Genomic DNA, 27,264 nt, shown 5'->3' on the forward strand with positions numbered 1-27,264 from the left:
GTGACATTCTAAAAATATTCTCAAGTGAATTGAAAATGAATTAGAAATATGTAACTTTTGGGAGTGTGCCCCCCTCAGAAACGATGGCAGATTATTATTATTATTTTACAACACTGTTTGGAACATACCCCTGACATTCTGGGCCCTAGGTAAAGTGATCCAAACCTTAACTTCCATTCCCCTGCACACTTAAAAAATAAACCAAGAATTTCATCCTATCTGTGTATGCTACCTCTTTTAGGAAAGGATTTTCTTCATCATTCTCTTTTGCAGTGCTCCCTTCACATCATTGTTTCTGAGGGTGTAGATCAGTGGGTTCAACAAAGGGGAGAGTATGTTGTTAAATAGGGCAATCTTGCTATCTTTGCTAAGTGAGTAGCTGGAGAAGGGCCTGATATATTGAAACATAGAGCTGCCATAGAAGAGCAGGACAACTGTAAGATGAGAAGCACAAGTTGAAAAGGCTTTCCTCATCCCAGAGGAAGAATGCATTTTCAGAACCCTCAAGATGATGTGAATATAGGAAAGGAGGACACACATACCTGGTCCAATGCCCATTATAGGGCTAGCAGCCAGCATGGCAATAATATTGCCAGAGATATCTCCACAGGAAATAGCTAGGAGGGGAGGGATGTCACAGAAGAAGTAGTTGATCTTATTGATACCGCAAAGGGGCAGGTGCAATGTGAAAAGGGTGTGGATGGTGGCATTGAGTGAACTTGTGAACCAAGAAGCTGACACCAGTTGGGCACAGAGTTTGTAATTCATGACCACATTATAGCGGAGAGGATTGCAGATGGCAACATAACGATCATAAGCCATGGCAGCCAACAGGAGTGGCTCAGTACCAATGAAGAAAATGAAGAAAAAGAGTTGCATCATGCATCTTTCATGTGAGATAGCATTTGTCCCTGAGATCAGATACACTATTATCTGTGGAATGGTGGTTGTAGTCTGGCAGATGTCCAGGAGGGATAGGTTGCTTAGAAGGAAGTACATGGGAGTTTGAAGATTTGGTTGTAAGCAGACAAGAATGATGATCAGAACATTCCCCATCAGTGTGAAGGTATAAGTGATGAGCAGAAATCCAGTGAAGAGAAAACGCCATTCATTAAGCTTTGAAAAAGCTAGGAAGATGAATTCAGATGGAGCGGATTCATTACAGACATGATCCATTTGATGAGCTTCGTAGATAGATTGTTATCTGCAGATACGTTATTAGTGAAAATACCAAAATATATTATTAGTGATAAAACAGGACATTGAATTAGCAAATAATTAAAATTTTGGCATTGCAAAATAGCTCCAACTTTTTGTTTCATTTTTCAATATCTGCATATGTGCTAATGTAAGCTTGTGGGGGAGAATTGGTCTAGATGGTCTCCAGGATCCTTTCCATCTCTTGATCCCAATTTTAGACAAGAGGTTGCCTTACAACTTGGCCTGTGAATGATCTATTTTATTAATTAGAGATCACATGTTGCCATGGGAACTAAATTGCTTGCCAATTGCTTCAGGACCATCAGAGAATGGATAGATATTTACACCTAACCAAGCTAAGCATGCTATTATTATTATTATTATTATTATTATTATTATTATAATTATTATTATTATTACCGGTATTATTATAATACCCCACCCATCTGGCTGGGTTTCCCTAGCCACTCTAGCCAGCTTACAACACATTCAAAATGGTAAAACATATATTATTGATATAATCAAGCTACGGTAGATCTTTGTGCGAAAAGGTGAGGAGACAGCAGTTAGTGTCAGACAGAATCTGGAAGCTGTGGCGTCTAAAAAGCTAACAACATATTAGAGTACTGTCTGTCATTTTTGACAGCTGATATGGGAGCAGTGGATTTGGCTGTCTGCTGGGGCGGTTCAGCCATACATCTACTTATGCATAACTAAAATATTACAAAATTCCAATAAATGTCCAATGACGACATTAAAAAGAAATCCAAACTTCCGTAAGAACTCTTCCTTAAAATGTCTCACCATGCATATTAGAAGTGAGTGTAATAAACAGCGTTCTCATTCCTCACACATATCTTTTACAATGTTATATGGACAGGTGGTCTCAGCTGTGTCTGGAAGTGCAAAGGAGTTGATTTATACCATAAACTTATACCGGTCTATGAGGAGGTTAAGTCCCATTGAGTTGAGCATCTCCCAATTCTAGCTGAGATTGCTACCTTGATTGTGGGAAATGCTTTCAGGGACAGCAATGAATGAGTGAGCACTGATAATTTAAGAGGTATGAGTTTATTAATAAAATATACTCTTAAGCCTGTAGCAGAGATAACACTCAAATGAAAACTTTTGTCAGTTCTGGTCTTCACATCATACAGCTGAGTGGATAGCACATTTTCCTTATAGTTTGCTCCCCCCCCCCACTCATAGTGAGGTAAATTAGGATTAATTTGGAAGCCCCTTCCTCATTGGTTCAAGCCTGTAAAACGTCCCTCCAGGAAATGAAAACAGGCCAGGGAAGAAAAGCCAAGAAGGGATTAATCACAAGGAGGCCCCACAGCCTGTGTTGGATATAGAGAAAGAGTTCTTACCAAATACTTTTTCTGTGTGCAGTTCATTGTAGGAATCCCAAGAGTGAGAAGTGTTTTATTTCATTTCAGTCAAATAAATGCTGCATGGTGCTTTTATATATTTGTAGGCATGTCAGATGGGCCTCCCCACTGCAGAGGTGTATGTGTGTGTTGAAGGGGAAATCATAGGAGAGTATGAAAGGGGAAACTAACCCCACCAGACCAAATATAATGAGTCACATGAAACAGCTTAATTACTTATTGTTTGCTGCCCTCTTCTGTCTATTCAGGTTATGCTCTTTCACATGTCTCTTTATAACTTGACAATGCTTTGTGTTTGTGTGTTGAATGATTTCATGACATTTCTCTTATACTCCAGGGATAAAGAAACCACTCTACATCGAACATGCTTCTGAACAGCTACCATAGATTATTTATTTATTAAAAATATTTATCTGAAGTAAAACAAAAACAAAACAAAACCAACTGTTCATAATTTTAAGGACACATTCCAGCATAGCTGCCAAGTCTCCCATTTTTCGCGGGAAACCCCTGTTTTTAAAGCCGTTTCTCGCTGGCAGACCAGATTGAAAAAAATCCCAGAAATCCCCCGGTTTTTCTACCTGTCAAGGAGGCTCCATTTTGGGTCCTGGCGCCTCCCGATTTCTGGTGCTCAGACATGGGTCCGGACATGCACAGAAGTGACTTCTGGTGCCGCTCCGCCCATGCATGGGTACCAAAAATTGGGTACAGTGGCACCGGATGTTGCTTCTACGCATGTCCGGACATGCATAGAAGTGACTTCCAGTGCCGGTGCCGCCTGATTTCCGGTGCCCATACGTGGGTAGCGCGGCACCAGATGTCACTTCTACACATGTCAAGACATGCGTAGAAGCGACTTCCGGTGCCGTGTCGCTGCTGATCCCGCATTTTTCAGCGGGAGACTTGGCAGCTATGCATTCCAGCAGGGTACAAATGCTAGAAAGGATTAAAATTAAGGTTGGTGAGAAGTGAGGCTTGGTAGAGGGTTTAGCCTGGGCAGAATACTGAGGACCAGGCAGGCCTAGACAACTACATTTGATCCTTGGGCCTGAAATTCCCATCTCTGTTCTTGGCTATTCTCTGTTCATAATATAGAAATAGCAATTGGGTCGATATTTTGCTTTGTGCTTTCCCCTTGTTAGATGCTTTGGGCATGACTACTTCATTAATGCACAACAGATGGGGTCTTATTTTCACTCTGGGCACCTGGAGAATTCTTCTGATGCTGTGTAGAAAAGATCCCCAAGGTGTTCTCCAGAGCTTTAAAGTCACTGTGCCACTGTTTCCAGAAACACATGATGCTGGAGAGCAGCAAGGCCAAACAACTCCACCATTTTTTCTCTGTAGCTTTGGCAACTTAACTAAGAGCTGCAATTCCAAATGAGGTGCAAATCCTGCTCACTCTTTGAAATGAGATGAAACCATTTTGATCATCAGCCTGCTTTCCCTGCTTATTTTGCAAGACAACTAGGGTAATTAAATTGGTGAGTTATCTGAACTTGACAATGGATATTTGGACCTATGCTTCTACTTCAGATAGGTATACATTTTTGTATAATAATGGTTATGAAGGCAACTTGAAAACTCTATGACATTGCTCAAGGTCCCCCTATGAACTCCAAACATAAATTAAAGCCTCTAGTTAAATTTGAATTCATTTTTATGCTTCATTAGATGTGCATCTGCCTTCAGAAGACCCATTTTTGTTTTTAATAATGGATTTTTTAGTCATTAGGAACCTTTTTTTGTTAGTGGTTTTGGATTGAAATATTAATATAGTTAATTGGTTACTTATGTAATTTCTTGACTATTTGTATTGTATATTTGTATTGCATATGTTTCCCAGAAACAATGGATAAAGCAGTACATAAACAACTTTCCCCTGCTCCCCTTTCTTCTGTACAACCAAGCCTGAGAAGATGCAGTGTTCTACCCTTTTGAGTTGACATGTGAGACATATGTCATTCTGATCATTTCAGTAAGGATCCTATAATATTCATAGATTCATATAATGGATTCATAGCATTGTAGAGTTGGAAGGCACCACAAGGGTAATCTAATCCAACCTCCGGCAATGCAGGAATGGGCTTGAACCCACAACCTTGAGATGAAGAGTCTCAAAGTCTACTGACAAACTTTAGACATGCCTGAGCTGAATTCTTGAACTCTTCACACACCTTTTATTACAAGTGACCTTATTTTGGATTGGGGAGGGAGGAGAGAGGGAGGCTTCTACCATTTTTCTCTAGTAATGTAATGTAATGTAATGGTACTTATTTGGGTCACAGAAAATTATCTGAGGGCACTCGAAGCAGTAATGTTGCTCAAGCGCAATAACTCTTTGTCTTGTCTTGTGATTGCCTGAATTACACAATAGTCCAGTTCAGACTTAAAGCTAAGTCAAACCATGGCTTAACACAAGGATAATCAATATAGTGGACAGTGTTCTCGAAGCTACCAACATGAGTCTGACCAAACTGCGGGAGGCAGTGCCTGGCGTGCTCTGGTCCATAGGGTGTTGACTAAACGACTAAACAACAACAATCAATATAGTGCCCTCCATATATTGCTTGACTTACAATTCCCATCATCCCTGAACATTGGCCATGTTGGGTGGGACTGATGAGATGTACCGCATTCCCTGTTAGAACAAATGGACAAATATATGGGTTACTGTGGGGCGGGGGGGGGAGAGGAATCTCAATTTCAATGCTTCTCTAAGAGTCCTGCTGTTGCCATGCTACTGTGAGTTAAGGCATGCTTTGGCTTAGTGTGCAATGCATAGAAAGTATACCATTAGGTACACTGCCTTGGGGAAACCCATGATTAAATATTTTCATTTTCATTATCATTATTCAGGCATTATGGTAGGGAGACATTATATCTGTGAAAACAGCAAATATATAGGGGTAAATGTAATTTTACAAATTCATGCAAAATGTGGGTTTTGATTTTACCTGTTGCTCATGTCACACAGTTGTCACAGATTTTATATAGATGGCTTCCCATAAGAAGATGATATGTCACTTGTTGACACATTACGCTGAAGAAAGGTGTAAATTGTCTCTACACATGTAGAACTCTTTGTGTGAAATGATTGTTGATTTGAACAGCTCAACTATTGTGTACACATAGATTGATTATGCACTCCTTGAATGTTAACATCACTATGGTCAATCACTGTTTGCTAGCTTCATAACCTTGGAAAACTGCAATAATTGTTTTTGTATGAGATAACTCTCCCCTTCCTGAGTCTTTCTTAAATAGCATTAAACAATGTTATGTTCCTTTTTCATATTAAGTGGAGGCAAAAGAAAGGACTATTTCACATGAAGCAAATAACATGATATTAACTACTACAAGCTGTGTTAATGGTCATTACCTTAGGTAGCTTCAGAAAAGAATTAGATGAATTCATGGAAAATAAGTTTTAAACTGATATTATCCATGATAACTAAATGAGGAAGGGAGGAAGCTGTCCATCTGGATTGGACTCCAACTCTCAACAATCATGACTAGTATGGCCAATGGTCAGGGATCATGAGAGTTGTATTCCAATGACATATGGAGGGCCACAAGTCCCCCACCCCTGGCTGAATGGAGCATCCTGAACAGCAGGTGCTTGGGGCATGTAATGTCTAAAAACCTTCTAAAGGAATCTCATTGACTACTGTTAGAAACAGAATCATTGACGAGAGGTCTGGTCTATCAGGGCATTTCTTATACCCACTACTTGTTTAAATCTGTGTTCTGTGACCCAGGATGCAACATAATATCTTTATTTACCACTGCTTCTGCTATTACAGTGGAACCTCAGTTTACAAACACAATTGGTTCTGGAAGTCTGTACTTAACCTGAAGCGTACTTAACCTGAAGCGAACTTTCCCAGTGAAAGTAATGGAAAGTGGATTAATCCATTCCAGACGGTCCGTGGAATACTTAAACTGAAGCGTACTTAACCTGAAGCGAACTTTCCCATTGAAAGTAACGGAAAGTGGATTAATCTGTTCCAGAAGGGTCCGCGGAGTACTCAACCCGAAGGGTTCTTAACCCGAGGTATGAGTCTAATTGGTTCCGGAAGTCCGTACTTAACCTGAAGCATACTTAACCTGAAGCGAACTTTCCCATTGAAAGTAATAGAAAGTGGATTAATCCATTCCAGACGGTCCGTGGAATACTTAAACTGAAGCATACTTAACCTGAAGCGAACTTTCCCATTGAAAGTAATGGAAAGTGGATTAATCTGTTCCAGACAGGTCCGCGGAGTACTGAAAATACTCAAACTGAGGCGTACTTAAACCGAGGTATGACTGGGCTACTATCACTCAGGTTATTCTGTGTTCTTTCTAGGAAGGCGATTGAGTAACCTAAGTTCTTATTCATGGTGCATTTTGCGACTGAGGCATACCTGCCGGATTGCTCAAGATCAGCAAAGCAAATGAAGAATGGCAGCTCTGTGTCTGAATTTCAGCTTCTGGGGTTCCAGAGTCTTCCTGGGTGGCAGACCCTACTCTTCACCATGTTCTTACTTATCTACCTCCTAACAATCACAGGGAATGTAGTTATCATTTCAGTCGTCAAGCTGGAGTCATATCTTCATTCCCCTATGTACTCTTTCCTACAAAACCTCTCCTTCCTAGAGATCTGGTACACCACCACCATTGTGCCCAAGATGCTCAGCAGCCTCCTCATGGAGAACAAGAGCATCTCCTTCAGTGGATGCATGATACAGCTCTACTTTTTTGTCTTCTTTGGTGCAACGGAGTGCTTCCTATTATCTGTGATGGCGTATGATAGGTACCTTGCAATCTGTGATCCATTGCATTATGCAGAAGCCATGAACACACAGTTCTGCACCCGCTTGGCAATAGGGTCTTGGGTGATTGGTCTCTTCACAGGGTTGCTACCTTCACTGCTGATCTCTAGGCTGCGTTTCTGCAGATCTAACCAAATCAATCATTTCTTCTGTGACATCCCACCTCTGCTGAAGCTCTCCTGTTCTAACACTTCCACCACCGAAATGAGCATTTTTGTGCTGTCTATATTGGTCCTTTTCACATGTTTCTTGCTTACCTTGGTGTCCTATGCATTTATCATCAAGACTATCCTGAAAATCCCCTCTGTTTCTGGAAGAAAAAAGACTTTCTCCACCTGTGGCTCACACTTGGCTGTGGTGGTGATATATTATGGCACCATGATCTCCATGTATGTTCGACCCAGTGCTAGTCTTTCATCAGAGCTGAATAAGGTAGTCTCTGTCTTCTACACTGTGCTAACACCACTTCTCAACCCTGTCATCTACAGTCTGAGGAACAAAGATTTCAAGGATGCCTTGCAGAAACTAGTCAATAGGAAATGTTTACATGGCTTGCCAAGTAGAGAAAGGAAGTCCATTGGCATTAGTTGTTGTTCAGGATGATCTCATGTAATTGTTTTGTTGTTATATTTTACCTTGCATTTGCATTTAGAATTTCAGCAAGGTTATCTGTGAGAAAAGCCAGGAATTGCATAGCCTTATAGAGTAAATTTCTAACACCATGTTCATGTGTCTATAGGGATTTGCAAATGCACACTGGTGCTGATTTTATTATTGATTTATTAACAGCAGTTGAAGCTGTCCCTACACAAATCCAGAAAGGAGTCCCTAAGACGGTTGGATGGTGCCTTGCACGGCTCTTTCTGCAACTCCTGGTGCCAAAAATATTGCTCTGCTTTCCTTTGAACCACATCAGTGAGACGTTGGGGGGGGGGGCTGTATTGTCACCTGGGCAGCCCAGGACCTCCATACACACTACCCAGGCTTGTACCCCAGGGAGCTCACTTTGACATGAACCTGGGAGGTGCACTCCATTGCCTCTCTGGACAGACCCATGCTTGCAATAAAAAAGTTAAACTACAATCTAAAACTGTATGGAATATAAATACAGCACCAGAGAATAAAATCAATCAATAGAGCAAGACTCTCAAGCAGCAAAACCACATGTTACATCTTAAAAGATGTACGTCTAAAAATACTTTAAAGCTTAAGGATTCAGAGTAGGCCTATTGAAATGAATGAACATGACAATGTTAGGTCATTTCAATATGTCGATTCTGAGTAGAATTTAATTGGGTGCAACCCCATGATGAAGGCAGCGGAACACATCACCTTGTTCAATAAAAAATGCATTATGGGCACTGGGTGAAGCTTTCTAAGGAGATCCTTATTTTTTCTTAGGTATTTTGCAATGCGAGTAACATAGAGAACATGTTGTTTTCTGCTATAGTGTCGTATAAAGGAAGAGTGTGCTAAACACTCTTGAGAAATAGCGCTGGCTGTTATACCTTCTTGTGAAATATGTTTGATGTTTCACTGGGAAAGTTACCACCATCTTTGCTCTGAATTCTCTCTCTCTCTCTCTCTCTCTCTCTCTCTCTCTCTCTCTCTCTCTGTGTGTGTGTGTGTATTTATGAATTTTTGCCACAATGTATAGGTTTGTAGAATGACACACAATTTATTAGTAATTTTTAAAAAGTTGGGGTTCCCTTGAAATCCTTTGAAAGTTTTCCTTTAAAACAAAACCTCAATTTTGCTTTGAACATTTTTTGAGGGGTGGGGTGGGTTGAGTTTCCGGGACTTGAAATTTAGCAGTAACTCTTAACATTAAGACCATGTGTCTATATATGAAGAGCAAATTTCTAATAATGTGTAAGATAACCAAAGTTAATTAATTTAATAATGAAAGGAAAATCTACTGCTTCATAAAGGTGTGGGTGACAGAATATTTATTCAGTCTTCAACTCATATACAGATGCAACACTCAATCATTTACAGGTTTTCTTAGAACACTTATCTATAAATAAGGTTTTTATTAAAAAAAACAGTCTACAAATATGTTTAATGCTGTTCTGTGGGGCTTACTCCCTAGTAAATGTGTAGATGGTTGCACTCTATATTAAGGACTATTCAACAACAACAACAACAACAACAACAACAACAACAACAACAACAACAACAACAGAAACATTTAGTTGTGAAATGGTTCAGAGACAGGCAACCTGTGGTTGTCCAAATATTGTTGAACACTAGCCCTCATTAGCCTCAACCAGCCTCAACTAATGGTCAAGGATGACAGATGTGCTAGTCCTACAGCATCTGGAAGGCAACATGTTTTTTAACATTCCACAAGATACTTTCTTTTCTGCAGTTAGGAACATTGGTAAGCAACATGTAGGGTAACATTATTTGGTAGAGGATATGTAGGAAGTGAATGGATGGCAAGCTTTGGGTTTTGGCCCAAAATAAAACTGAATTCTTTCATTTATGGCTGAACAAAGGATACCGTTTAGGGAGGTAGGCATAGAAAGAGTAAGCTCTGTATTTTATTCCATTATACCTTGAGTTTGGAGTCTAATATCAAATTCTCCTCCTTAAGATTAAGCTTTTGAATGCTTCATGGACCTTGGTGTTCCTCAGGCTGTAGATGAAAGGGTTCAGAAAGGGTGTCACCACACAATAGAAGACAGATACTACTTTGTCTGAATCACGAATGTCCTTCACTGAAGGCCTCACATACATATAGATGACTGAGCCATAATATATTAATACTACACTAAGATGGGCAGTGCAAGTGGAGAAGGCTTTGTGCCTTCCTCCACTGGGTGGCATCTTCAATACAGCCACAATGATGTTGACATAAGATACTATTATTAAGAAAAAGCAACCCAGGACCATTGAAGAACTGAACACAAAGAAGAAAAATTCAATGAATGACTTTTTCCCACAAGGAAGAGTCAGCACTGGGGCAAGATCACAGAAGAAATGGTTAATTATATTGGGCCCACAGAAATTCAGCCTGGCAAGCACAATGGCTGGGGGCAAAGGAGCAAGTAAACCTCCAACCCAACACCCAAGAATCAGCGATTTACAGACTCTATTGTTCATGACTGTGGTATAGTTCATAGGGTTACAGATGGCTAAGAAGCGGTCATAAGCCATAAGCACCAGCAGGAAGTTCTCTGTCAGGCCCAGGAAGAGGTTGAAGTAAAGCTGTGTGAAGCAACCAACCTTGCTGATCACTTTCCTGTCTTTTAAGAAGTCAAACAACATTTTGGGGATAGTGTTTGTCATGTGTCCAATTTCTATCAAAGACAAATGGCTTAGGAATAAATACATGGGAGTTTGGAGCTGCTGATGAAGCTGGACTATGGTCACAATTGTGACATTCCCACTTATGGTTAAGATGTATGCCAAAAGGAAGAGTGCCAGGAGAAATTTCTGGAGCCTTTGAGGATTAGAGAAACCAAGCAGGATGAATTCATTCACATAAGTTTGGTTTTCGAAGATCATACCTCTATCTGTTAAGACATTAAAGAGAAAAAAATAGGTTTGTATAAGAGATGTTTGATCACTTAAGCATTCACAATTATTCCTCTTGGCAGTGTTAACACTTCCAAGAGAGTTCACCCAGGGTCCCCACCCTTTTCTGCTAGGTCTGTCTCACTCTGTGATGGAAGGAAAGCACTCACTTAAAATTGATACCCTCCTGATATTCCACCCCCCAATAATAATAATAATAATAATCCAGCACCCAAACTTTTAACAGCAGTTTGATTCAGCAGTTTGGATGCTAAAGGGTACTGAATCCAAGCTGTGAAGAGTTTAACCTGCTAATTGCTGCACATCAACCTGCAAAAACAAGTACCTGTAAGTGAGATACACTAAAATAATATGGTTCATATCCCACAAACAATCACACTTTATAAACTTGCATTTCAACATAGTCAGAGTGCCCCCATAGGTGCATGGTAAAACCACAAATGGTGCAAAGCTACTTGAGGAATATGCGACTACAGACAGGGCAGGTTATGTGGGGTTACATTGCTGAATCAGTGACATCACAACATGATGGTGACTGTAAGAGCTTATAAGCTTGTGGAATCACATAAACAAAAAGCAAGTACAGGTGACCCAAGTTTTACATTACAACACTAGGTGGTGTGATTGTTTTGTTCCATTTAGCCCTCTATGAAGTAATCCACCCTAAACACATCTACAAGCAGTCCCCTTGAAATCACCACTGTCCAGCCTAACACATTTTGGTGCCTGAGCCTGAAATCTGAAATAGTGAAAATAATATAATAAGGAAGGTAATGAAATAAGGAATTGAGTAACTGACAATTTGCCATCTGTTAACATTGCCCTCTCTCTATCACCTAAGCCAGAAGCCACACTCTGCTGAGACATGGAAGAACTAATGGTGCATTTTCCCATGCCTTTTGATTGTGGCCATAACCTTGGAGATTCTTTGAGTAATGACCAACATTCAACTCTGGAACCTATTTTCAATATAAAGGGTTTGGGAAGAGAACATTCCCAGGCCATGTATACATTGTGACCACAGTCTTACCCACAACCTGAAAATCATGAGACAGAACTTCTGATGTTGTGGGCTGTGCTCCAGCCACTATTCCTAAGCTCCAGCACCTATAAGTTAAGCAATTAAACACTTTTTTTTTGTTTCTTGTTTTTTGATAGGGACATAGGTAGCTTCCCTTGTCCATCTTGCCAAAGATTCTTCTGAGTGGCAGAACACCTCAGATACACTTCTTGAAGTCAGAGGCAGTACGCTTCTCAATACCAGCTGCTGGAAACCATAGGAGGAGAGAGTGTTGTTGTGCTCAGGTCTTCTTCCACTGTGAGAACAGGATGCTGGACTTGATGAGCCATATTGAACCCAATGATCTCTGCATCCAAAGCATATACTCTACTACTCTAGAATGGTCCTTGCCTATCTTTGACTTTGTCTATTTGAGCAGAATTTGTAGGCTTGCCATACATCAGGCAAATTCCCGACATGTCCTGGTTTTCAAGTGTAAAAATGGCATTGGGGGTAATGTGTGGCAACGCAATGGGAAAAGCAGCAGAAACAGCTCAAAAAGCTTAAAATCAATTTTGGTGGGTTTCTAAAAAATGAAAAAAACTCAAAGCTCGACAATTTTTTGGTGGTTTCCCAAATAAAACTCAACAATTTGGGGGGTATCAGGAATTTTACTTTTTGAAATATGGCAACTCTACTTTCATGCAGGCACTTCAGACAACTGATTCAAAATAGCTATCAACTGAAGACATCAAGCATTGTTTGGTCATGGTGCTGATGACCCCAAGAGTGTAACTTTCCTATAGATCTCCACTGAAACAGAAAGATCTGCAAGTAGGCCTGCCCTTTACTGGTCTGGACCATCCACAGACCATACATTATCATTGCACATATTCTTTTAAGGTCCTTGATATTATGAGAAATGATCGAAAGTGGCCTCTTGCATATTTTCAACTCTTACCTGATTTTCTTGCCCAATCTGACCCTTATTTCCTTCTCACTTTGAACTAAAATAATACTTAAAGATGTCGAAATCAATCCTATCTACTGGATCCCCATAAAACTAAAACTACAAGAGGATCATCTTTACATGTTCCTCAGATGCCAGATGAATGATCTGAGCACACACAAACCTTGTAACTACGGCAGATATCTGATGGTGCATTTAATTCCTTTCAAGGCCAGAAAATACTGCAGACAAAGAAAAATAGAAGCTGAACTCAATAAATTGCTAAATATTGTTAAGTATAAAATGAAAACAACTATTTCCCATTTGTAGAAAGGTGGCAGAAGTATAAATAGTCCATCAGTATTGTTTGGCAATCTTCTTAAAGCAGTCTTAAAAATGAATAAGGTGATTGTTTTATTATTGTCCTTTGCTTTGTAGTTGGTGTTTTCCTACTGGAGTATGTTGTGCTTTCTCCCAGTAGTATTTTATTTATTTATTTATTTATTTATTTATTTATTTATTTATTTATTTATTTATTTATTTTTAAAAAAGCTTTATATTTCAATGCAGAGCCACAATTGGCTCATGGGAGCCAATTTATGAAACATCCACCCATTGTGATTCATTTAATGGATTTTTCTCTGTCTCTCTTGGCTTGTTATTCTTGTTATTAAGGAAATACTGAGAATCCTAATTCTGTCCAATTTCAGTGCCCAATCATAGTTCTATCCCAACCCATTTTGCTTGGGTATTTTTGAAAGAATGTACAAAAAAGTATGTATGAAAATTGTACTCATTTCTCTGCACCTTATACACTCTTTCTTAAGGAAATCAGCCCTGAGTGCTCACTGGAAGAACAGATCCTGAAGCTGAGGCTCCAATACTTTGGCCACCTCATGAGAAGAGAATATTCCCTGGAAAAGACCCTGATGTTGGGAAATATTGAGGGCACAAGGATAAGGGGACAACAGAGGACGAGATGGTTGGACAGTGTTCTCGAAGCTACCAACATGAGTCTGATCAAACTGCAGGCTGCAGTGGAAGACAGGAGTACCTGGTGTGCTCTGGTCCATGGGGTCACGAAGAGTCGGATATGACTAAATGACTAAACAACATTCTTTTTACATAGAATGCATTTTTTTCCATTGCATTTTGGATTTCACTAAGTTGCGTACTTTGCCTGGTTGACGTAGCTATAAAATCAATATAATGTTGATTTTATTTTAGATTACATGAATGAAGTATTCTTTTATTGTGGTTCATTATTTCTGGAGTTTAGAAATGTCTCATGTTCTTTTGGTGAAATTAGCACACCTTGTTAAACAAAAGAAGGACTCCCGTGATAAAATAAAATGGCTATGTTTTATTCATTCCTGTAAAATAATAAAATATATTCAAACAAACAACATAATTTTTCAACAATCTGTATCATATATCATATGATATTCAAGTATTTGGTTTATATTTGTTGCAATAAGAAAGGATGGCATTTCAGTCACACGTAATATCTATGCTTAGAATTTGTATTTCTGGCATTAAATAAATAAGTTTTAAAAATTGAGCATACCTTAATAGAATACTCTCTTCTTTACTATTATGCTTTTAAATGCTTCATGGACCTGAGTATTCCTCAAGGTGTAGATGAAAGGGTTCAGAAATGGTGTCACCACACAATAGAAGACAGATACTACTTTGTCTGTATTATGGATATCCCTTGCTGAAGGCCTCACATACATATAGATGACTGAGCCATAATATATTAATACTACACTAAGATGGGCAGTGCAAGTGGAGAAGGCTTTACGCCTTCCCCCACTGGATGGCATCCTCACTATAGTCACAATGATGTTGATATAAGACACCGTTATCAAGCAAAAGCAACCCAAAACCATTGAAGAAATGGACATGAAAAAGAAAAATTCAATGAATGATTTCCCCCTACATGGAAGAGTCAGCACTGGGGCAAGATCACAGAAGAAATGGTTGATTATATTGGGCCCACAGAAATCCAGCATAGCGAGAAAAATGGTTGGGGGCAAAGGAGCAAGAAAAGCTCCCACCCAACACCCAAGAATCAGCGATTTACAGACTCTATTGTTCATGACTGTGGTATAGTTCATAGGGTTACAGATGGCTAAGAAGCGGTCATAAGCCATAAGCACCAGCAGGAAGTTCTCTGTCAGGCCCAGGAAGAGGTTGAAGTAAAGCTGTGTGAAGCAACCAACCATGCTGATCACTTTCCTGTCTTTTAAGAAGTCGAACAACATTTTGGGGACAGTGTTTGTCATGTGTCCAATTTCTATCAAAGACAAATGGCTTAGGAATAAATACATGGGTGTTTGGAGCTTCTGATGTAACTGAACAATGGTGATAATTGTGACGTTCCCACATATGGCCAAGATGTAAGCCAATAGGAAGAGTGCCAGGAGAAAAGTCTGGAGCCTTTGAGGATTAGAGAAACCAAGGAGGATGAATTCATTCACAGAAGTTTGGTTTTCTGAGATCATACTTGTATCTGTTAATGTCCTTCAAAAGAAAATTAATATAACATATTCTTAATAACAAGTAGCAAAAACCTAGCTTGAGACAGATATTAATAGAAGTTATGGTGTTTACACTCACAGGACAGCTGTGGACTACATTTGTAATGTAACAGTAGGTTCTTTTTCATCTATGCAGGTTACCATTCATGTGTCACACCCTAGAGCAAGGGTAGCAAATATATTTCAGGCCAAGGGCTGCACTTCCACTTGGGCAACATTCACACAAAGAGTGTGAACATAGAAACAAGCATGAAAACATAAGAAGAACTTGCTGGATCAAGCCAGTGGCCCAATTAGTTCAGCATCCTATTCTCACAGTGGCCACACAGATACCTGTGGGAAACATGCAAGCAGGGTTCAAGCACAAATGCACTCTACCTTTCTGAGCCTGCGCAGGAACTGGTACCGGTATCCAGGAGCATACTACCTCCTACTTGTAAAGGCATAGCCATTGTGGTTAGTAGCTATTGATAGCCTTATCCTCATTGAAGTTGTCCAATCCTCTTTTAAATCCGTCCAAGTTGGTAGACACCACTGCTCCCATGGGAACGAGTTCCATAGTTTGAATATGTGTTGCATGAAGAAGCACTTTCTTTTATCTGTCATAAATGTTCCAACATTCATCTTCACTGGATGCCCATAAATTATAGCCTTATGACAGAGGCAGAAAAATGTCTCTACCCACACTTTCTCCATGCCATCCATAATTTTATAAACTTTTATGTTGTTGGGGCTTATTTGCCTTTTCTCTAAACTAAAAAGCCCCCAATGCTGTAACATTTTCTCATGGTGGAGTCGCTCCATCACCTTGTTCTATTTGGTTTCCATTTCTAGAACCTTTCCCACCTGTACTGTAACATTTAGAGGTGATGACCAGAACCTTACACATTGTTCCAATGCAATCAAGCCATTTATTTGTAGAACAGCAGTTTTATATTCATTTTTAAAAATAATGATTCCTAGCATGGAATTTGCCTTTTTTATAGCTTCCACACAATGGGTTGTCAGCTTCATTAAGTTATTCAGTTTCACTACAAGGTCTCATTCCTGGTGATTCACTGCCATTTCAGGCCCCATGAATGCATAAGTGAAATTAAAATTCCTCCCTTCCCTGACATATATCACTTTACTCTTGTTTATGGTGAATTGCATTTGCCATATTACTACGTATTTACTCAGTTTGGATAAGTTAGAGCTCTTTGCAATCCCTTTTTGTTTTAACCATCCTGAAAAATAAAGTCTTCATACCCCAGGAATAAAGATCCCAGACAAGTCTCCCCTCTGATTTAATTGTAATTAGGTTTGATGTGAATGTCAGTACTTCTTGATATGTAATCGGATTGTAGGTCCATTAGTACTGATTTTAATTGATATGGGCTGCACTCCTGCTCCCTTCATGCATAGTAAGCAAAATGCAGAAGGACCACAGCTCACCACAGAATACAGAAAAAGCTGCTGAATTACAGCACAATACTATGCACATCTATGCAGAATTAAGTCCCATTGAGTTAAGTCCCACTGGGGCCTACTCCCAATTAAATTTGTATAGGATTGCAGTCTCAATGGGGAAACCTTTTTTTAGGAAAACGAATGACTGAGAGCTGTTTTCTGATGGTGCTCAAAGCTATTTTCTGATGACACTCTACCAAATTCATCCCCCATCCCAACTCTTGCTACATCATGCTTTTTACCTGGGGTCTTTTGCATGCAAGGCATGTGCTCTGGGACTGTGCTATGATTCAGACCTCTCCTTATCAGTTTTTTTATTTGAGTAAAACACCAAGATGCTTTCAAAATGACATTTTAAGTGACCATTTCAAAACAGAATTCAACTGGAAACAACAAGCAGTGTTTAAATGCCCATGTGCTGAAGACCCTGAGAAGGTGACCTTTCTATATTCTTCTACTGAAGCAGAAAGATTTGCATGTACTCTATTCCAGTGTGGGCCATTTACACTCCATAGCTTTTGCACACATCTGTTTTGAGATAATCTATTAAAGCAGGCATCCCCAAACTTCGGCCCTCCAGATGTTTGGACTACAATTCCCATCATCCCTGGCCACTGGTCCTCTTAGCAGGGATCATGGGAGTTGTAGGCCAAAACATCTGGAGGGTCGCAGTTTGGGGATGCCTGTATTAAAGGGTCCTTAGGGCAATGGGCAAGATGGCCCATTGATATATGCTCCCCCCCCAAAAAAAAACTTACCTTTTTGTCAGTGTGCCAAAGGGATTTTCTTGCCCAAGTTAGTCATTGTGTCCCTCTCACTATGATTTAAAAAAAAAACCAAACAAACACAAATACCCAGAACAATTCTTGCTGCTTTAATTTCTAAAAGAACCATGGGAGGTTCACCTATACACCTTCCTCAGCTGCCTCCTAGATAATCTGAATGCACACGCACCTCATAACCACTGCAGATATCTGAAGGTGCATTTAATTTCTTTCAAGAATAGAAAACTTAGCATGGAAGGCAAGTAAGAAATTTTATTCCAAAAACGATTACACCAACACTGTGAAACATTAAAAATACATCTATTCCCAATCTAAAGAAAGATGGCAGAAACCCAGGTTGTCTATAGTTAGATCATCCATTAGTATTGCTTGGTGATCTTCTTGAATTCTAAAGCAACATTGTGAGGCAACTATTTATACACTGATTCTAATGCAACAGGGTCAATAACACCATTGATGTTGTTTTCCTATCAATGTATGGCCTGTTATTTCTCAGTAGGATTGGTTAATATTTTCACTTCCCATAGAGATTCCCCTTTGGCCCATGGGACCCAATTTATGAGATACCAATCTCATAATGATTTCCTTTCCTTGAAATTGTTGATATAAGAACTTGGTGGTGGTTCATTGGAAATATCGTATTCCAATTATCCCCTCACAGTTGACATGCCTCACATCAGAAATGACAGCATATCATTCTCAGTGTTTAGTGACAGAGAGATAGAATAAATAAACATGATCAGGTATCTGGAAATAACATGTGGACTGGAGAAATGTTGATGAATCTGATGACTTTTGGGCTCAGAGTAAAGACCAGAAGAAATGGGCAATAGATTGACGTATATACAATTTAATTGCCATGTTTTTCAGTTTTGACTGATTGGTATTGACGTGTATGCATAGGAGGGGAAAGTGAGTACCTTCACTGTATTTTCCTCCCTTAATTTCAAAATATATTTTCAAATTAACACAAACCTAATCTGAAAACCTATAAATACATTTCTAGAACTTGCCTTTTTCATTTCTGCCTTATGCTTTATTCTGGAAGATGAGCAGATTAAGTTTATGGCCAAAACACAGGTTGATTTCTGACGAGAAAAAGAAGAAGAAGCCACAAAGATTATACTACTCTGATTTCCTTATGAGATGCCCTTTAGTGTTAAGATTAGGCTTCAAAATGACAATATAACATTTTGGAAAAAAGATACAGCCAAGTAAACCTGCAGCAGAGGCTAAGATGGAGAAGATCTCCACAGCTACCATGTATTTCCCTTTGGTGCTCAGGTAAGTGGGAACAAAGCAGACCCAAACACTGCAAAACACCAACATGCTGAAAGTGATAAATTTAGCTTCATTAAAACTATCTGGCAGGTTCCTTGCAAGGAAAGCTACCAGAAAACTGATAATGGCTAAAAGGCCCATGTAGGTGAGGACGCAATAAAACATAGTGACTGATCCTTCATCACACTGAACTATGATCTGTCCACTTTCAGAGTGCATGTCTAAGCTCGGGAAGGGAGGGTTTGCTCCTAACCATAGAGTGCAGATTACAAATTGGCCAAGGAAACAGAACAGGACAATGGAGTTGGCTACTCTTTTCCTCAGCCATTTCCTCATATTGCTTCCTGGCTGTGTGGCTTTGAAAGCCAGGACCACAGTGATGGTTTTGGCCAGCAAAGAAGAAACAGCAGCAGAGAAGATGAGGCCAAATGTTGTTTGTCGGAGAAGGCAGGTCACTTTCCTTGGCCTGCCAATAAAGAGCAAGGGGCAGAGGAAACAAAACAGGAGAGAGACAAGCAGAATGTAGGTGATATCTCGGTTGTTGGCTTTGACAACTGGAGTGTCTCGATGCTTAATAAATATTTGAAGTATCAGAGCAGTGACTAAAGACAACATGAGGGAACAGGTAGCTGAAGCCATTCCCAAAGGTTCTTCATACGAGAGGAAGTGAATTACTTTTGGAATGCATTGATCCCGTTCTTGGTTGGAGTACTGCTCATCTAGACATCTGTCACAATGATCTGCATCTTTTAAAAGAGTAGAAACTGTCAGTGATTCAAGATACCAGTTCAAATCAAAGTAGAATTGGGGAACCAGGATTTTGTGGGCATAGTCCATCAGAAATGTATGTAGAGCAGGTGTAGCCAATATTCTAGATATTGTTAGAATACATTCCCAGCCAATGGTCAAGGACAATGGGAGCTGGAGTTCAAGTATGTCTTGACTACAGCACCTTAGGTAGCCCTGATAAAGAGGTTCCAGTTTTTAATCTTTAGTTGTTTTCTTTTTGTGGGGAGGGGGCTTTCAGCTTCACTGCTGCTAGGCTTGCTGAATTTTAACTTTATTGCTTAACTGGAGGAATTAACTGGCTGGCATGCATGCTCTTCCCTTCTTCAGGCTATAACCTATGGTAGTTTGTATGAAAATTTGTATTTTTAAAGTCAGATTACAGTACTGGGAATGGCAATACATCATCATGCAGTCTCATTCTCACGGGCATCCCAGCCAAATGTTACAGAGCCTGGGCATTTTCTTTCCATCACTCTAATGCTTGCACTTGTCCACACACCTTCACTTCATACAAATAGTGTTGCGAAGTGGAGAAAGAATTTTCACCCAGCCCCATACTTAGTACTGAAAGGACTATGGGACTCCAGGACTTTCCTACCTGTCTGGTTAGAAATCATCCCTTCTGGGCATGGAGTGCAATCATAGCAGCAGACTTGTTTACCCTCCTGAACTCTCTGGCTGTATCCAGAATGGCAGATTTCAGAACACACAGAACAGGGCAGGGTCTAAATAGAAAAATAAGGTGATTAAAGTATTGCTGTTGGAGGATGCTAATCCCTCACTTGGGGTATATAGGTGTAATCCTGTGAATAGTTACATAGGGAACAGCAGAGACTATTGCACTAGTTGTATTACATCCTTACCCCTGACTCAAATAACAGTCACACTATTTACTGGCATATGACTAAGGAATGGCACATCACCATTCTGTTGGGGGCAAATTTATCCATGCTTCCCTTCCTTCCTTCCTTCCTTCCTTCCTTCCTTCCTTCCTTCCTTCCTTTCTTTCTTCTATTTTTTTTCGTATTTAAGTAAGAAAAGGAAGGGGGGAAATCACTGAAAGTGAAGAAAGAAAGAAAAATTAAAAAATACTAATAAAACAAAAACAACAACAAAACAAAAACTCTAAAGGAGGGTACAAAGCAGAGCAAATAAGAGTGTGGCTTAGTATAAGGTTACCAGATGTCCCCATTTCCCGGGGATAGTCCCTGGATTTACAAATCAGTCCTCATACAAAATCTGGTAACCTTAGCTTAGTGAGAGCCCCAAGTGCCAGTTTCAGGGGGTTAGAGGCTCCCCAACCTTTCTAGATATCTGGGGGACCATCCTTACACTGCTGATGTCTCCTCTTGCATGTGGGTGGTGCAGAACTTATGGCTTATGAAACATGACCCAAGGACTTTGTTATTTGTGCATATAATATTAATGACTAAAGTAACCCACCTTGTTGAACCAACTGTTCCAAGTTATTGCATTATCTTTAATGATAAACTTATTGTGTATTGATGTATGGGGGTCCATTATTCCAATTTTAGCCCGGATGAGGGATCCATTAGGGAACACATAGCAATTCACAATATCATATCCAGTTGTAGACTCTTGGTGCTCATTAAAAAATATCTCTTCCCCAGCACTATTGTTAAACCTGATATTTCTTAACATATGGTGTAGCTTTTTTAAAACAAAACAAAACAAAGCACATCATATGCTAGGGATTGTTGGAGAAATCTTAGAGCTTCTGCTGTACAATGCAAGCAAACACCTTTGCCTAAAAAAGAGAGCTGTTCTAGGTTTGTCCATATAATTGATTGATTGATTGATTGATTGATTGGCTGATTCATAAAATGTATCTACTGCTTTATTGCAGAAAAAAAATCAAAGTGGCTTACAGAAAAATAAGAAAATAAAATCAAGAAAAAATACAACCTTATTTAAAACATACAAAAGTTAAAATACTAAAGCAGATTAAAATTATCTCATGTTTCTAAGCATCTGGGTAGGCTTGTCTAAACAATATTTTTTTACTTTTTTTTACCAGGTGCTGAAAAGATTGAAGTGAAGGTGCCTGCTTGATCTCAGTAGGCAGGGAATTCCAAAGTGTAGGTGCTACTACACTAAATTTACCCATTTGATGTGGTGGCTACAGGATTTGGCTAGTTTGTACAGAGCAGATTTAACTCACAGTGTAGACCAGGGATAGCCAACATGGTGTCTTCCACATCTTCTTGGACTCCAAATCCGATCAGCCCTAGGCGGCATGGACAATGGCCAGTGATAATCAAAGCTGTAGTACAAGAACACCTAGAGGGTCCTCTGTTGGCTATACCCTGGTGAAGACAAATTGCTATAGCACTATATACATCACATATCAAGATTTTGGGTGGGTGACTAGAGTACAAATTATATAAAACCTTAAAGCTAATATTTTGAATGGCTGCTTCACTTCTGGGTCCTACGATAATAATAATAATAATAATAATAATAATAATAATAATAATAATAATAATTTATTTCTACCTTGCCCACTCTGGGTGGCTTCCAAAAGAAGGTTAAAAATACATTAAAACATCAGTCAATAAAAAACTTCCCTAAACAGGGCTGCTTTAGATGTCTTCAAGCTGCTTATAATCATTTTCAAAGTCCTAATTTCTCCTATAGCCCCAACTAGCCTGCACAATGATAAAGAATGATGGGATTTTCAGTTCAAATTTGGGAGGGCATCAAGTTGGGCAAGGCTGCTATAAATTGACTTTGGTGACATCATCACCATCAGGATCAGCATCATCTATCATTAAAAGAATAATAAATATTGAATCATCTTACCTGCTGCTGCACATTCCTCAGTCCCAATATGCCTCTTTCCCCCAACTTTATGTGCTTGGATGTGGATAAGTGCATTTCATGTAAAACATGTGCTATGACATGAACCGCATTGTAGGCACTATAGCTCTGACCAGACATGCTCATTTCAAACACAGCTCCTGGCAGAGACTCCAGGTGTTCCTCTGTTGAACATCTTAGCTCACTGGTCCTATCAGAGTAGTTAACGCCACAGTGAAATACCTTCTTGTAGAATTCTTTCATGAACACGTCTTTTGGATGATAACGCTGAGGATTAAAGGCCTTAAGAAAATCTTGGAAACCTGGCACAACAGTTGTGTGAATTGCGAAAGCCAGAGCACCATGGAAATGTTTTAGAGACCAGAAACTCTGAGAGTCCACTGCAGTAAAGTCCCACTGTGCGTTCATGATCCAAACTTTCCCTACGAGAGCCATTTGAGCACCTTGATAATTCAAATCTATCAAGTAAGTAAATAGCATTAGGGATTGGGAATCGCCACATACAACAACCACATTGGCTTTGGTTTGAGAGAATGTGTGATACATTTTTGCCTCTTCCTTTCCTATATCTTTGTCAGTGGCAGAGGTTATTGCCAAGATACTTTGAGTGAAAGCCACACAAAGATTATGCTGAGTGAACAATCCCTTCAGAGTCTGCACAAACGTTTCTCCACTGTGATCATCTGGAGCAACAAGACCAACCCATTTCCATGAGAAATGAAGGAGTAACTGGATTACCCCTTTAAGCTGCATGTCTTCATTTGGTACCATCCGATAGAAGAAAGGGAATCGGGTTTTATCACTTAGCACTGGATCAAATGAACCATAACTGAGCTGGAGGAGAACACAGGCAACATGTAAGGTGTTCATTTAAAATTCTTTATCTGCAGTCCTTCCAGAAAAAGTATTTCCCATCCAAATAACTGGATGAGGTGCTCAAGATCTGTATTAGCAGAATGAGGGTCTATCACTTCTCGCCACCTCTCCACTATCTAGAAGTTGCTGTTAGCATTTATGAAAATGTATAGGTTTTCTACTGTGTGTGAAGAGCATCTTTAAGAGTAAGGCGAGGAGTGGGGGGCGTTAGAAAAGTAGAAGCAGGAAAGGTGCAGTAACTGGAAAGCGTCGAGAAAGACATGTTTCCCTTGGATTAACATTTGCCCCAATTTATCTATAGAGAGTGGGTTTTCCTGGCGGAAGTGATAAAGCAAGGGCCAAAACCACTCACACCTGTGCCTAGAAAGTGTGGGACAAGCGGAAAACCACTTGAACCCATGATTTCTTGGCACATGACAAGTGGAAGTGTGGAAGATGAGTGGAAAGCTGGGATCTGAGGATAATACATTATCATGGAGGAGGGATTGTCCCCTGTGGACATTTATGTGCATAAGAAGGACACATTGCTCATAAATCAAGAAACCATACTCAGGGGGGAAAGTTCTCACCCACAGCTAGCCCTCCGAGTCCAAGTAGGGGCTTAAATTGCAAAACATAGAAGACCATGAATCCCAGTGTTAACTTCTGTTGACTCAAAATGGTAAGCACACACACACAAAGGAAAGGACACAAAAAGATTGTGAAACTGGCCCTTTGATCTTTCATGTAATACTGTATGTTGTTAATTTCAAAGGGTTTTGATTCTGTGCAGTCCCATGGCATCAGTTTTGCCTTTGACGAAAGTCTAGCTAGCTGTCTAGCTATCTCCATGTATCCATCTCTATCCATCTCTTTCACTAATCTTTTGGAAGGTCTGCTAAAGTAATTATAAGCACAAGCGTATATATAGCTGCAATGAATCGAGTGAAAAGAGCTGAAACATCCAGGATGGGGGAGGGGAATATAGTGAAAAGTTTGCAAATGTTCTTGAAAGCCTTGCAGGTTGTTTGCTTACATGAAATTCTGTTTCAGCCAATGTAAACAATATAAGCAAAACCATGTGTTTGTGTGTATACATACAATTAGCAGCAACACATATAAAACACACACAAAGAAATGAGGGTGGATGCTTACTATCTGCAAGTCTAACCTTTACAGTGCTTTGTCTAAGCAAATCAGTATGAATGCTTAATAAATGAATCATTTTGATGAGTGAATAGTCCTCTGAAAGTACATGACTCCTCTTCCCAATCCAAAAGTCCATACCTGAGGCATTTTGTAGGTGCTCGCAATATTTGATATTTCAATGGAGTTTTCAGATGCAAGTCCCCCAACAATGGCCAACACACTGTTCTTTGTATCACAGTTATAATTATTGGTTCTAATACCTCCTGATGTGAGCAACTGCATTGTTGTGAAATAAGTGAGTCTTCCATTGCACAAGTTGTCAAGTAGACGGAAACCCAGAGTGACATTAGGTAAAAGCTTTGGATTCTTGTTGACTTCAATAATGGCAAACCAAAAAGCCAGGAAGTGTTGGATATTCTTAGGTAGTATCCTACAACATGGATTGGAGTGATAGTTACAAATTATTCAGCTGGCAACTACTTAAAGAAAAAAATGTGAGACATGTCCGTATTTCTAATATGTGTTTCCAATGAAAGAGCCAGAACTAACAAGATGAGATTACATTGACCATGCAACCTTAAAAGGTAAAGGGACCCCTGACCATTAGGTCGAGTCATGACCGACTCTAGGGTTGCGGAGCTCATCTTGCTTTATTGGCAGAGGGAGCCGGCGTACAGCTTCCAGGTCATGTGGCCAGCATGACAAAGCCACTTCTGGCGAACCAGAGCAGTGCATGGAAACGCCGTTTACCTTCCCGCTTGGAGCAGTACCTATTTATCTACTTGCACTTTGATGTGCTTTTGAACTGCTAAGTTGGCAGGAGCTGGGACAGAGCAACGGGAGCTCACCCCGTCGCAGGGATTCGAACCACAGACCTTCTGATCGGCAAGACCTAGGCTCTGTGGTTTAACCCACAGCTCCACCTGCGTCCCATGCAACCTTAATTGCATTCAAATGTGAACACCTAAGTGTAATGACATTTGCATACGTATATAGTTCTGAGTTACTGAATTGATAGCATAAGTATTCAATAAACAATGAACCATACAAAATTATATTTTCTGATTCATTGCACAAACACAAAGTCTAAAGTCTCAAAATTTCACCAACCAACCCCCCCCCCTCAAAGTAAGGTTCAGTTTCCTTGGAATGGATGTCAGCAGAGACTGTAGTGTCTTTGGGACATACACATAACATGCAACATGAACATAGGAGTGAGGGGTTCAAAGCATTGACAGCCAAAAACATGTTGCTTCTTCCATTGTTACAGCTTTGGATCCAGCACAGACAGTGGCATAGCAACCCTTGCTAGCCCCTGGGGTGAAGACTTTTTTTAAAGAGATCAGCCAAAGTTGTTTAACTTTTTGAGGGATGGTCGGTGGCTCTGCCATTCTCACTTTGAGAATATCTGCATATAGATTTTGGCATACTCTCTGAGTCAGCTAGCATATTAAAATGATTTCTATTTCTTTTTTTAAAAAAATATACCTGGGAAGGCGGTGCCAGACCTGAACTTCCAGGGAGCCACCCTCTGGGATCAGGGGGCTGCGCACGCCCACGCAAAAAGCGCCCCCCCCATTGTTGTGAGGAGTGGTCATTGTGATTAAGCCCTTTGAAAATTAAATAGATTTTTAAAAAGATACCAATTTTTGAAACACCTGTGCAAGTGTGGGGCGAGGGCTTCTTTTGTATTTATTCAAATGTAGCCAAGGAGATAGTTTATTATTATTATTTTAAAAATGCATTGTGCTTACCTTGTCAGATAAATACCAGCATCAACAGGAGGTTTCTGAAAGCTGTTGAAGTCAAATGCAACTGAACGGAATGAAAAAACACCACCAATGATATGACCCCCTCGCTCATATTTCTCAGCCATTACCAAATCTCTTTTTGAAGTGTGGCTACATATCATACTTTGCTGAACTGTGTGAGGAGTTAGGAGTAGCAATAGAAGGAGTAGCATAGCTGTTTTTGTAAACCAGCAAAGCACTTCACCCAAAAATGGCCAAAATTGGATAGAAGTCTCTAGCGCACAGAATTGTAACCTAAGCTATAGCAGACCTCCCAGAGAGAAGCTTTTTCTCTTTCCAAGCTGAACTTACTCATTTGTTGAAACTGGTGCCTCATTTAACCAAATGTCATGACCTATAGACTGCACAGGACTTTTTCCTTCAGTGAACTAGTTACAGGAGTTAGGTTAATAGGTCATTTAACTGCAGGATAGCGCCAAAGTCAAAGCAAGTACTGTAATACCAGTAGTTTAACAATACCTGCAACAGTGTAGTCAAACTGACACACACACACACACACACACACACACACACACACACAAACTTCCACCAAATACTGGTTCTTTAGGCCACAGAAATCTGAGATAGACAGTGTCAACACTTTCTTTTCCCGCAGTCTTGACAATGTATTTCAAATGCCTTATTTATACAAGTTAACAGTTGGCAGGTATTGTATCAAACACACGCAAAATATTTTGCAAGTAGCATCTGTGTATCCACAGGGCCTCAGAAAGCAGGTGGCGGGGAGAGAAGCAATTATTTCAATAATTGCAGGGATGGTAATACTCTCCCAACAATTTTGCTTCCAGGTATAGCAATGTGTAGCTGGAAAACATATCTGCAAAATCTCAGCTGTACTGTGCTATACTTTTTTTTGTTTTG

The 27,264-nt window shown here is 39.8% G+C and overlaps 4 protein-coding genes across 4 annotated transcripts; 1 reads left to right on the forward strand and 3 right to left on the reverse strand.

Annotated features, from left to right (window-relative positions):
• Positions 1-237: 237 nt before the first annotated feature.
• LOC118077866 (olfactory receptor 5V1-like) lies at positions 238-1,176 on the reverse strand. The gene has a single exon (XM_035101592.2). The coding sequence runs from the start codon at positions 1,174-1,176 to the stop codon at positions 238-240; it is 939 nt and encodes a 312-aa protein (XP_034957483.2).
• A 5,854-nt stretch (positions 1,177-7,030) lies between these two features.
• LOC118077867 (olfactory receptor 11L1) lies at positions 7,031-8,011 on the forward strand. Its single transcript, XM_035101595.2, has one exon. It carries the CDS (start codon positions 7,031-7,033, stop codon positions 8,009-8,011), a length of 981 nt encoding a protein of 326 aa, XP_034957486.2.
• Positions 8,012-9,988: 1,977 nt separating this feature from the next.
• Positions 9,989-12,430, reverse strand: LOC132592915 (olfactory receptor 6N1-like). Its single transcript, XM_060281147.1, has 3 exons — positions 12,363-12,430; positions 11,982-12,058; positions 9,989-10,929 (listed from the first exon to the last, which is right to left on the reverse strand). Exons 1-3 carry the CDS (start codon positions 12,428-12,430, stop codon positions 9,989-9,991), a joined length of 1,086 nt encoding a protein of 361 aa, XP_060137130.1.
• A 6,372-nt stretch (positions 12,431-18,802) lies between these two features.
• On the reverse strand, positions 18,803-26,468 carry LOC118077868 (vomeronasal type-2 receptor 26-like). The gene is made up of 6 exons (XM_035101596.2): positions 26,347-26,468; positions 24,731-25,022; positions 22,571-23,422; positions 21,191-21,418; positions 20,346-20,472; positions 18,803-19,704 (listed from the first exon to the last, which is right to left on the reverse strand). Exons 1-6 carry the CDS (start codon positions 26,466-26,468, stop codon positions 18,803-18,805), a joined length of 2,523 nt encoding a protein of 840 aa, XP_034957487.2.
• Positions 26,469-27,264: the final 796 nt, after the last annotated feature.

The sequence above is a fragment of the Zootoca vivipara genome, chromosome 13, assembly GCF_963506605.1.
Source record: "Zootoca vivipara chromosome 13, rZooViv1.1, whole genome shotgun sequence".
Taxonomy (NCBI): domain Eukaryota; kingdom Metazoa; phylum Chordata; class Lepidosauria; order Squamata; family Lacertidae; genus Zootoca; species Zootoca vivipara.

Bases quoted from the DNA above. Each gene is read 5' to 3' on its own strand.
- LOC118077868 (XM_035101596.2), bottom strand. From the start codon at position 26,468: ATGGCTGAGAAATATGAGCGAGGGGGTCATATCATTGGTGGTGTTTTT. The intron at 21,419-22,570 runs GTAAGATGATTC...GTTTTAAAAAAG, and splicing joins TGAGGAATGTGCAGCAGCAG to CTACACCATATGTTAAGAAA. The intron at 20,473-21,190 runs GTGGGTTACTTT...TTTTCTATTTAG, and splicing joins GGAACAGTTGGTTCAACAAG to ACCCTGCCCTGTTCTGTGTG.
- LOC118077867 (XM_035101595.2), top strand. From the start codon at position 7,031: ATGAAGAATGGCAGCTCTGTGTCTGAATTTCAGCTTCTGGGGTTCCAG.
- LOC118077866 (XM_035101592.2), bottom strand. From the start codon at position 1,176: ATGGATCATGTCTGTAATGAATCCGCTCCATCTGAATTCATCTTCCTA.
- LOC132592915 (XM_060281147.1), bottom strand. From the start codon at position 12,430: ATGTCGGGAATTTGCCTGATGTATGGCAAGCCTACAAATTCTGCTCAA. The intron at 12,059-12,362 runs GCAAGGACCATT...CTTAACTTATAG, and splicing joins ATAGACAAAGTCAAAGATAG to GTGCTGGAGCTTAGGAATAG. The intron at 10,930-11,981 runs GTAAGACTGTGG...ATGTCTTAACAG, and splicing joins TCATGATTTTCAGGTTGTGG to ATAGAGGTATGATCTTCGAA.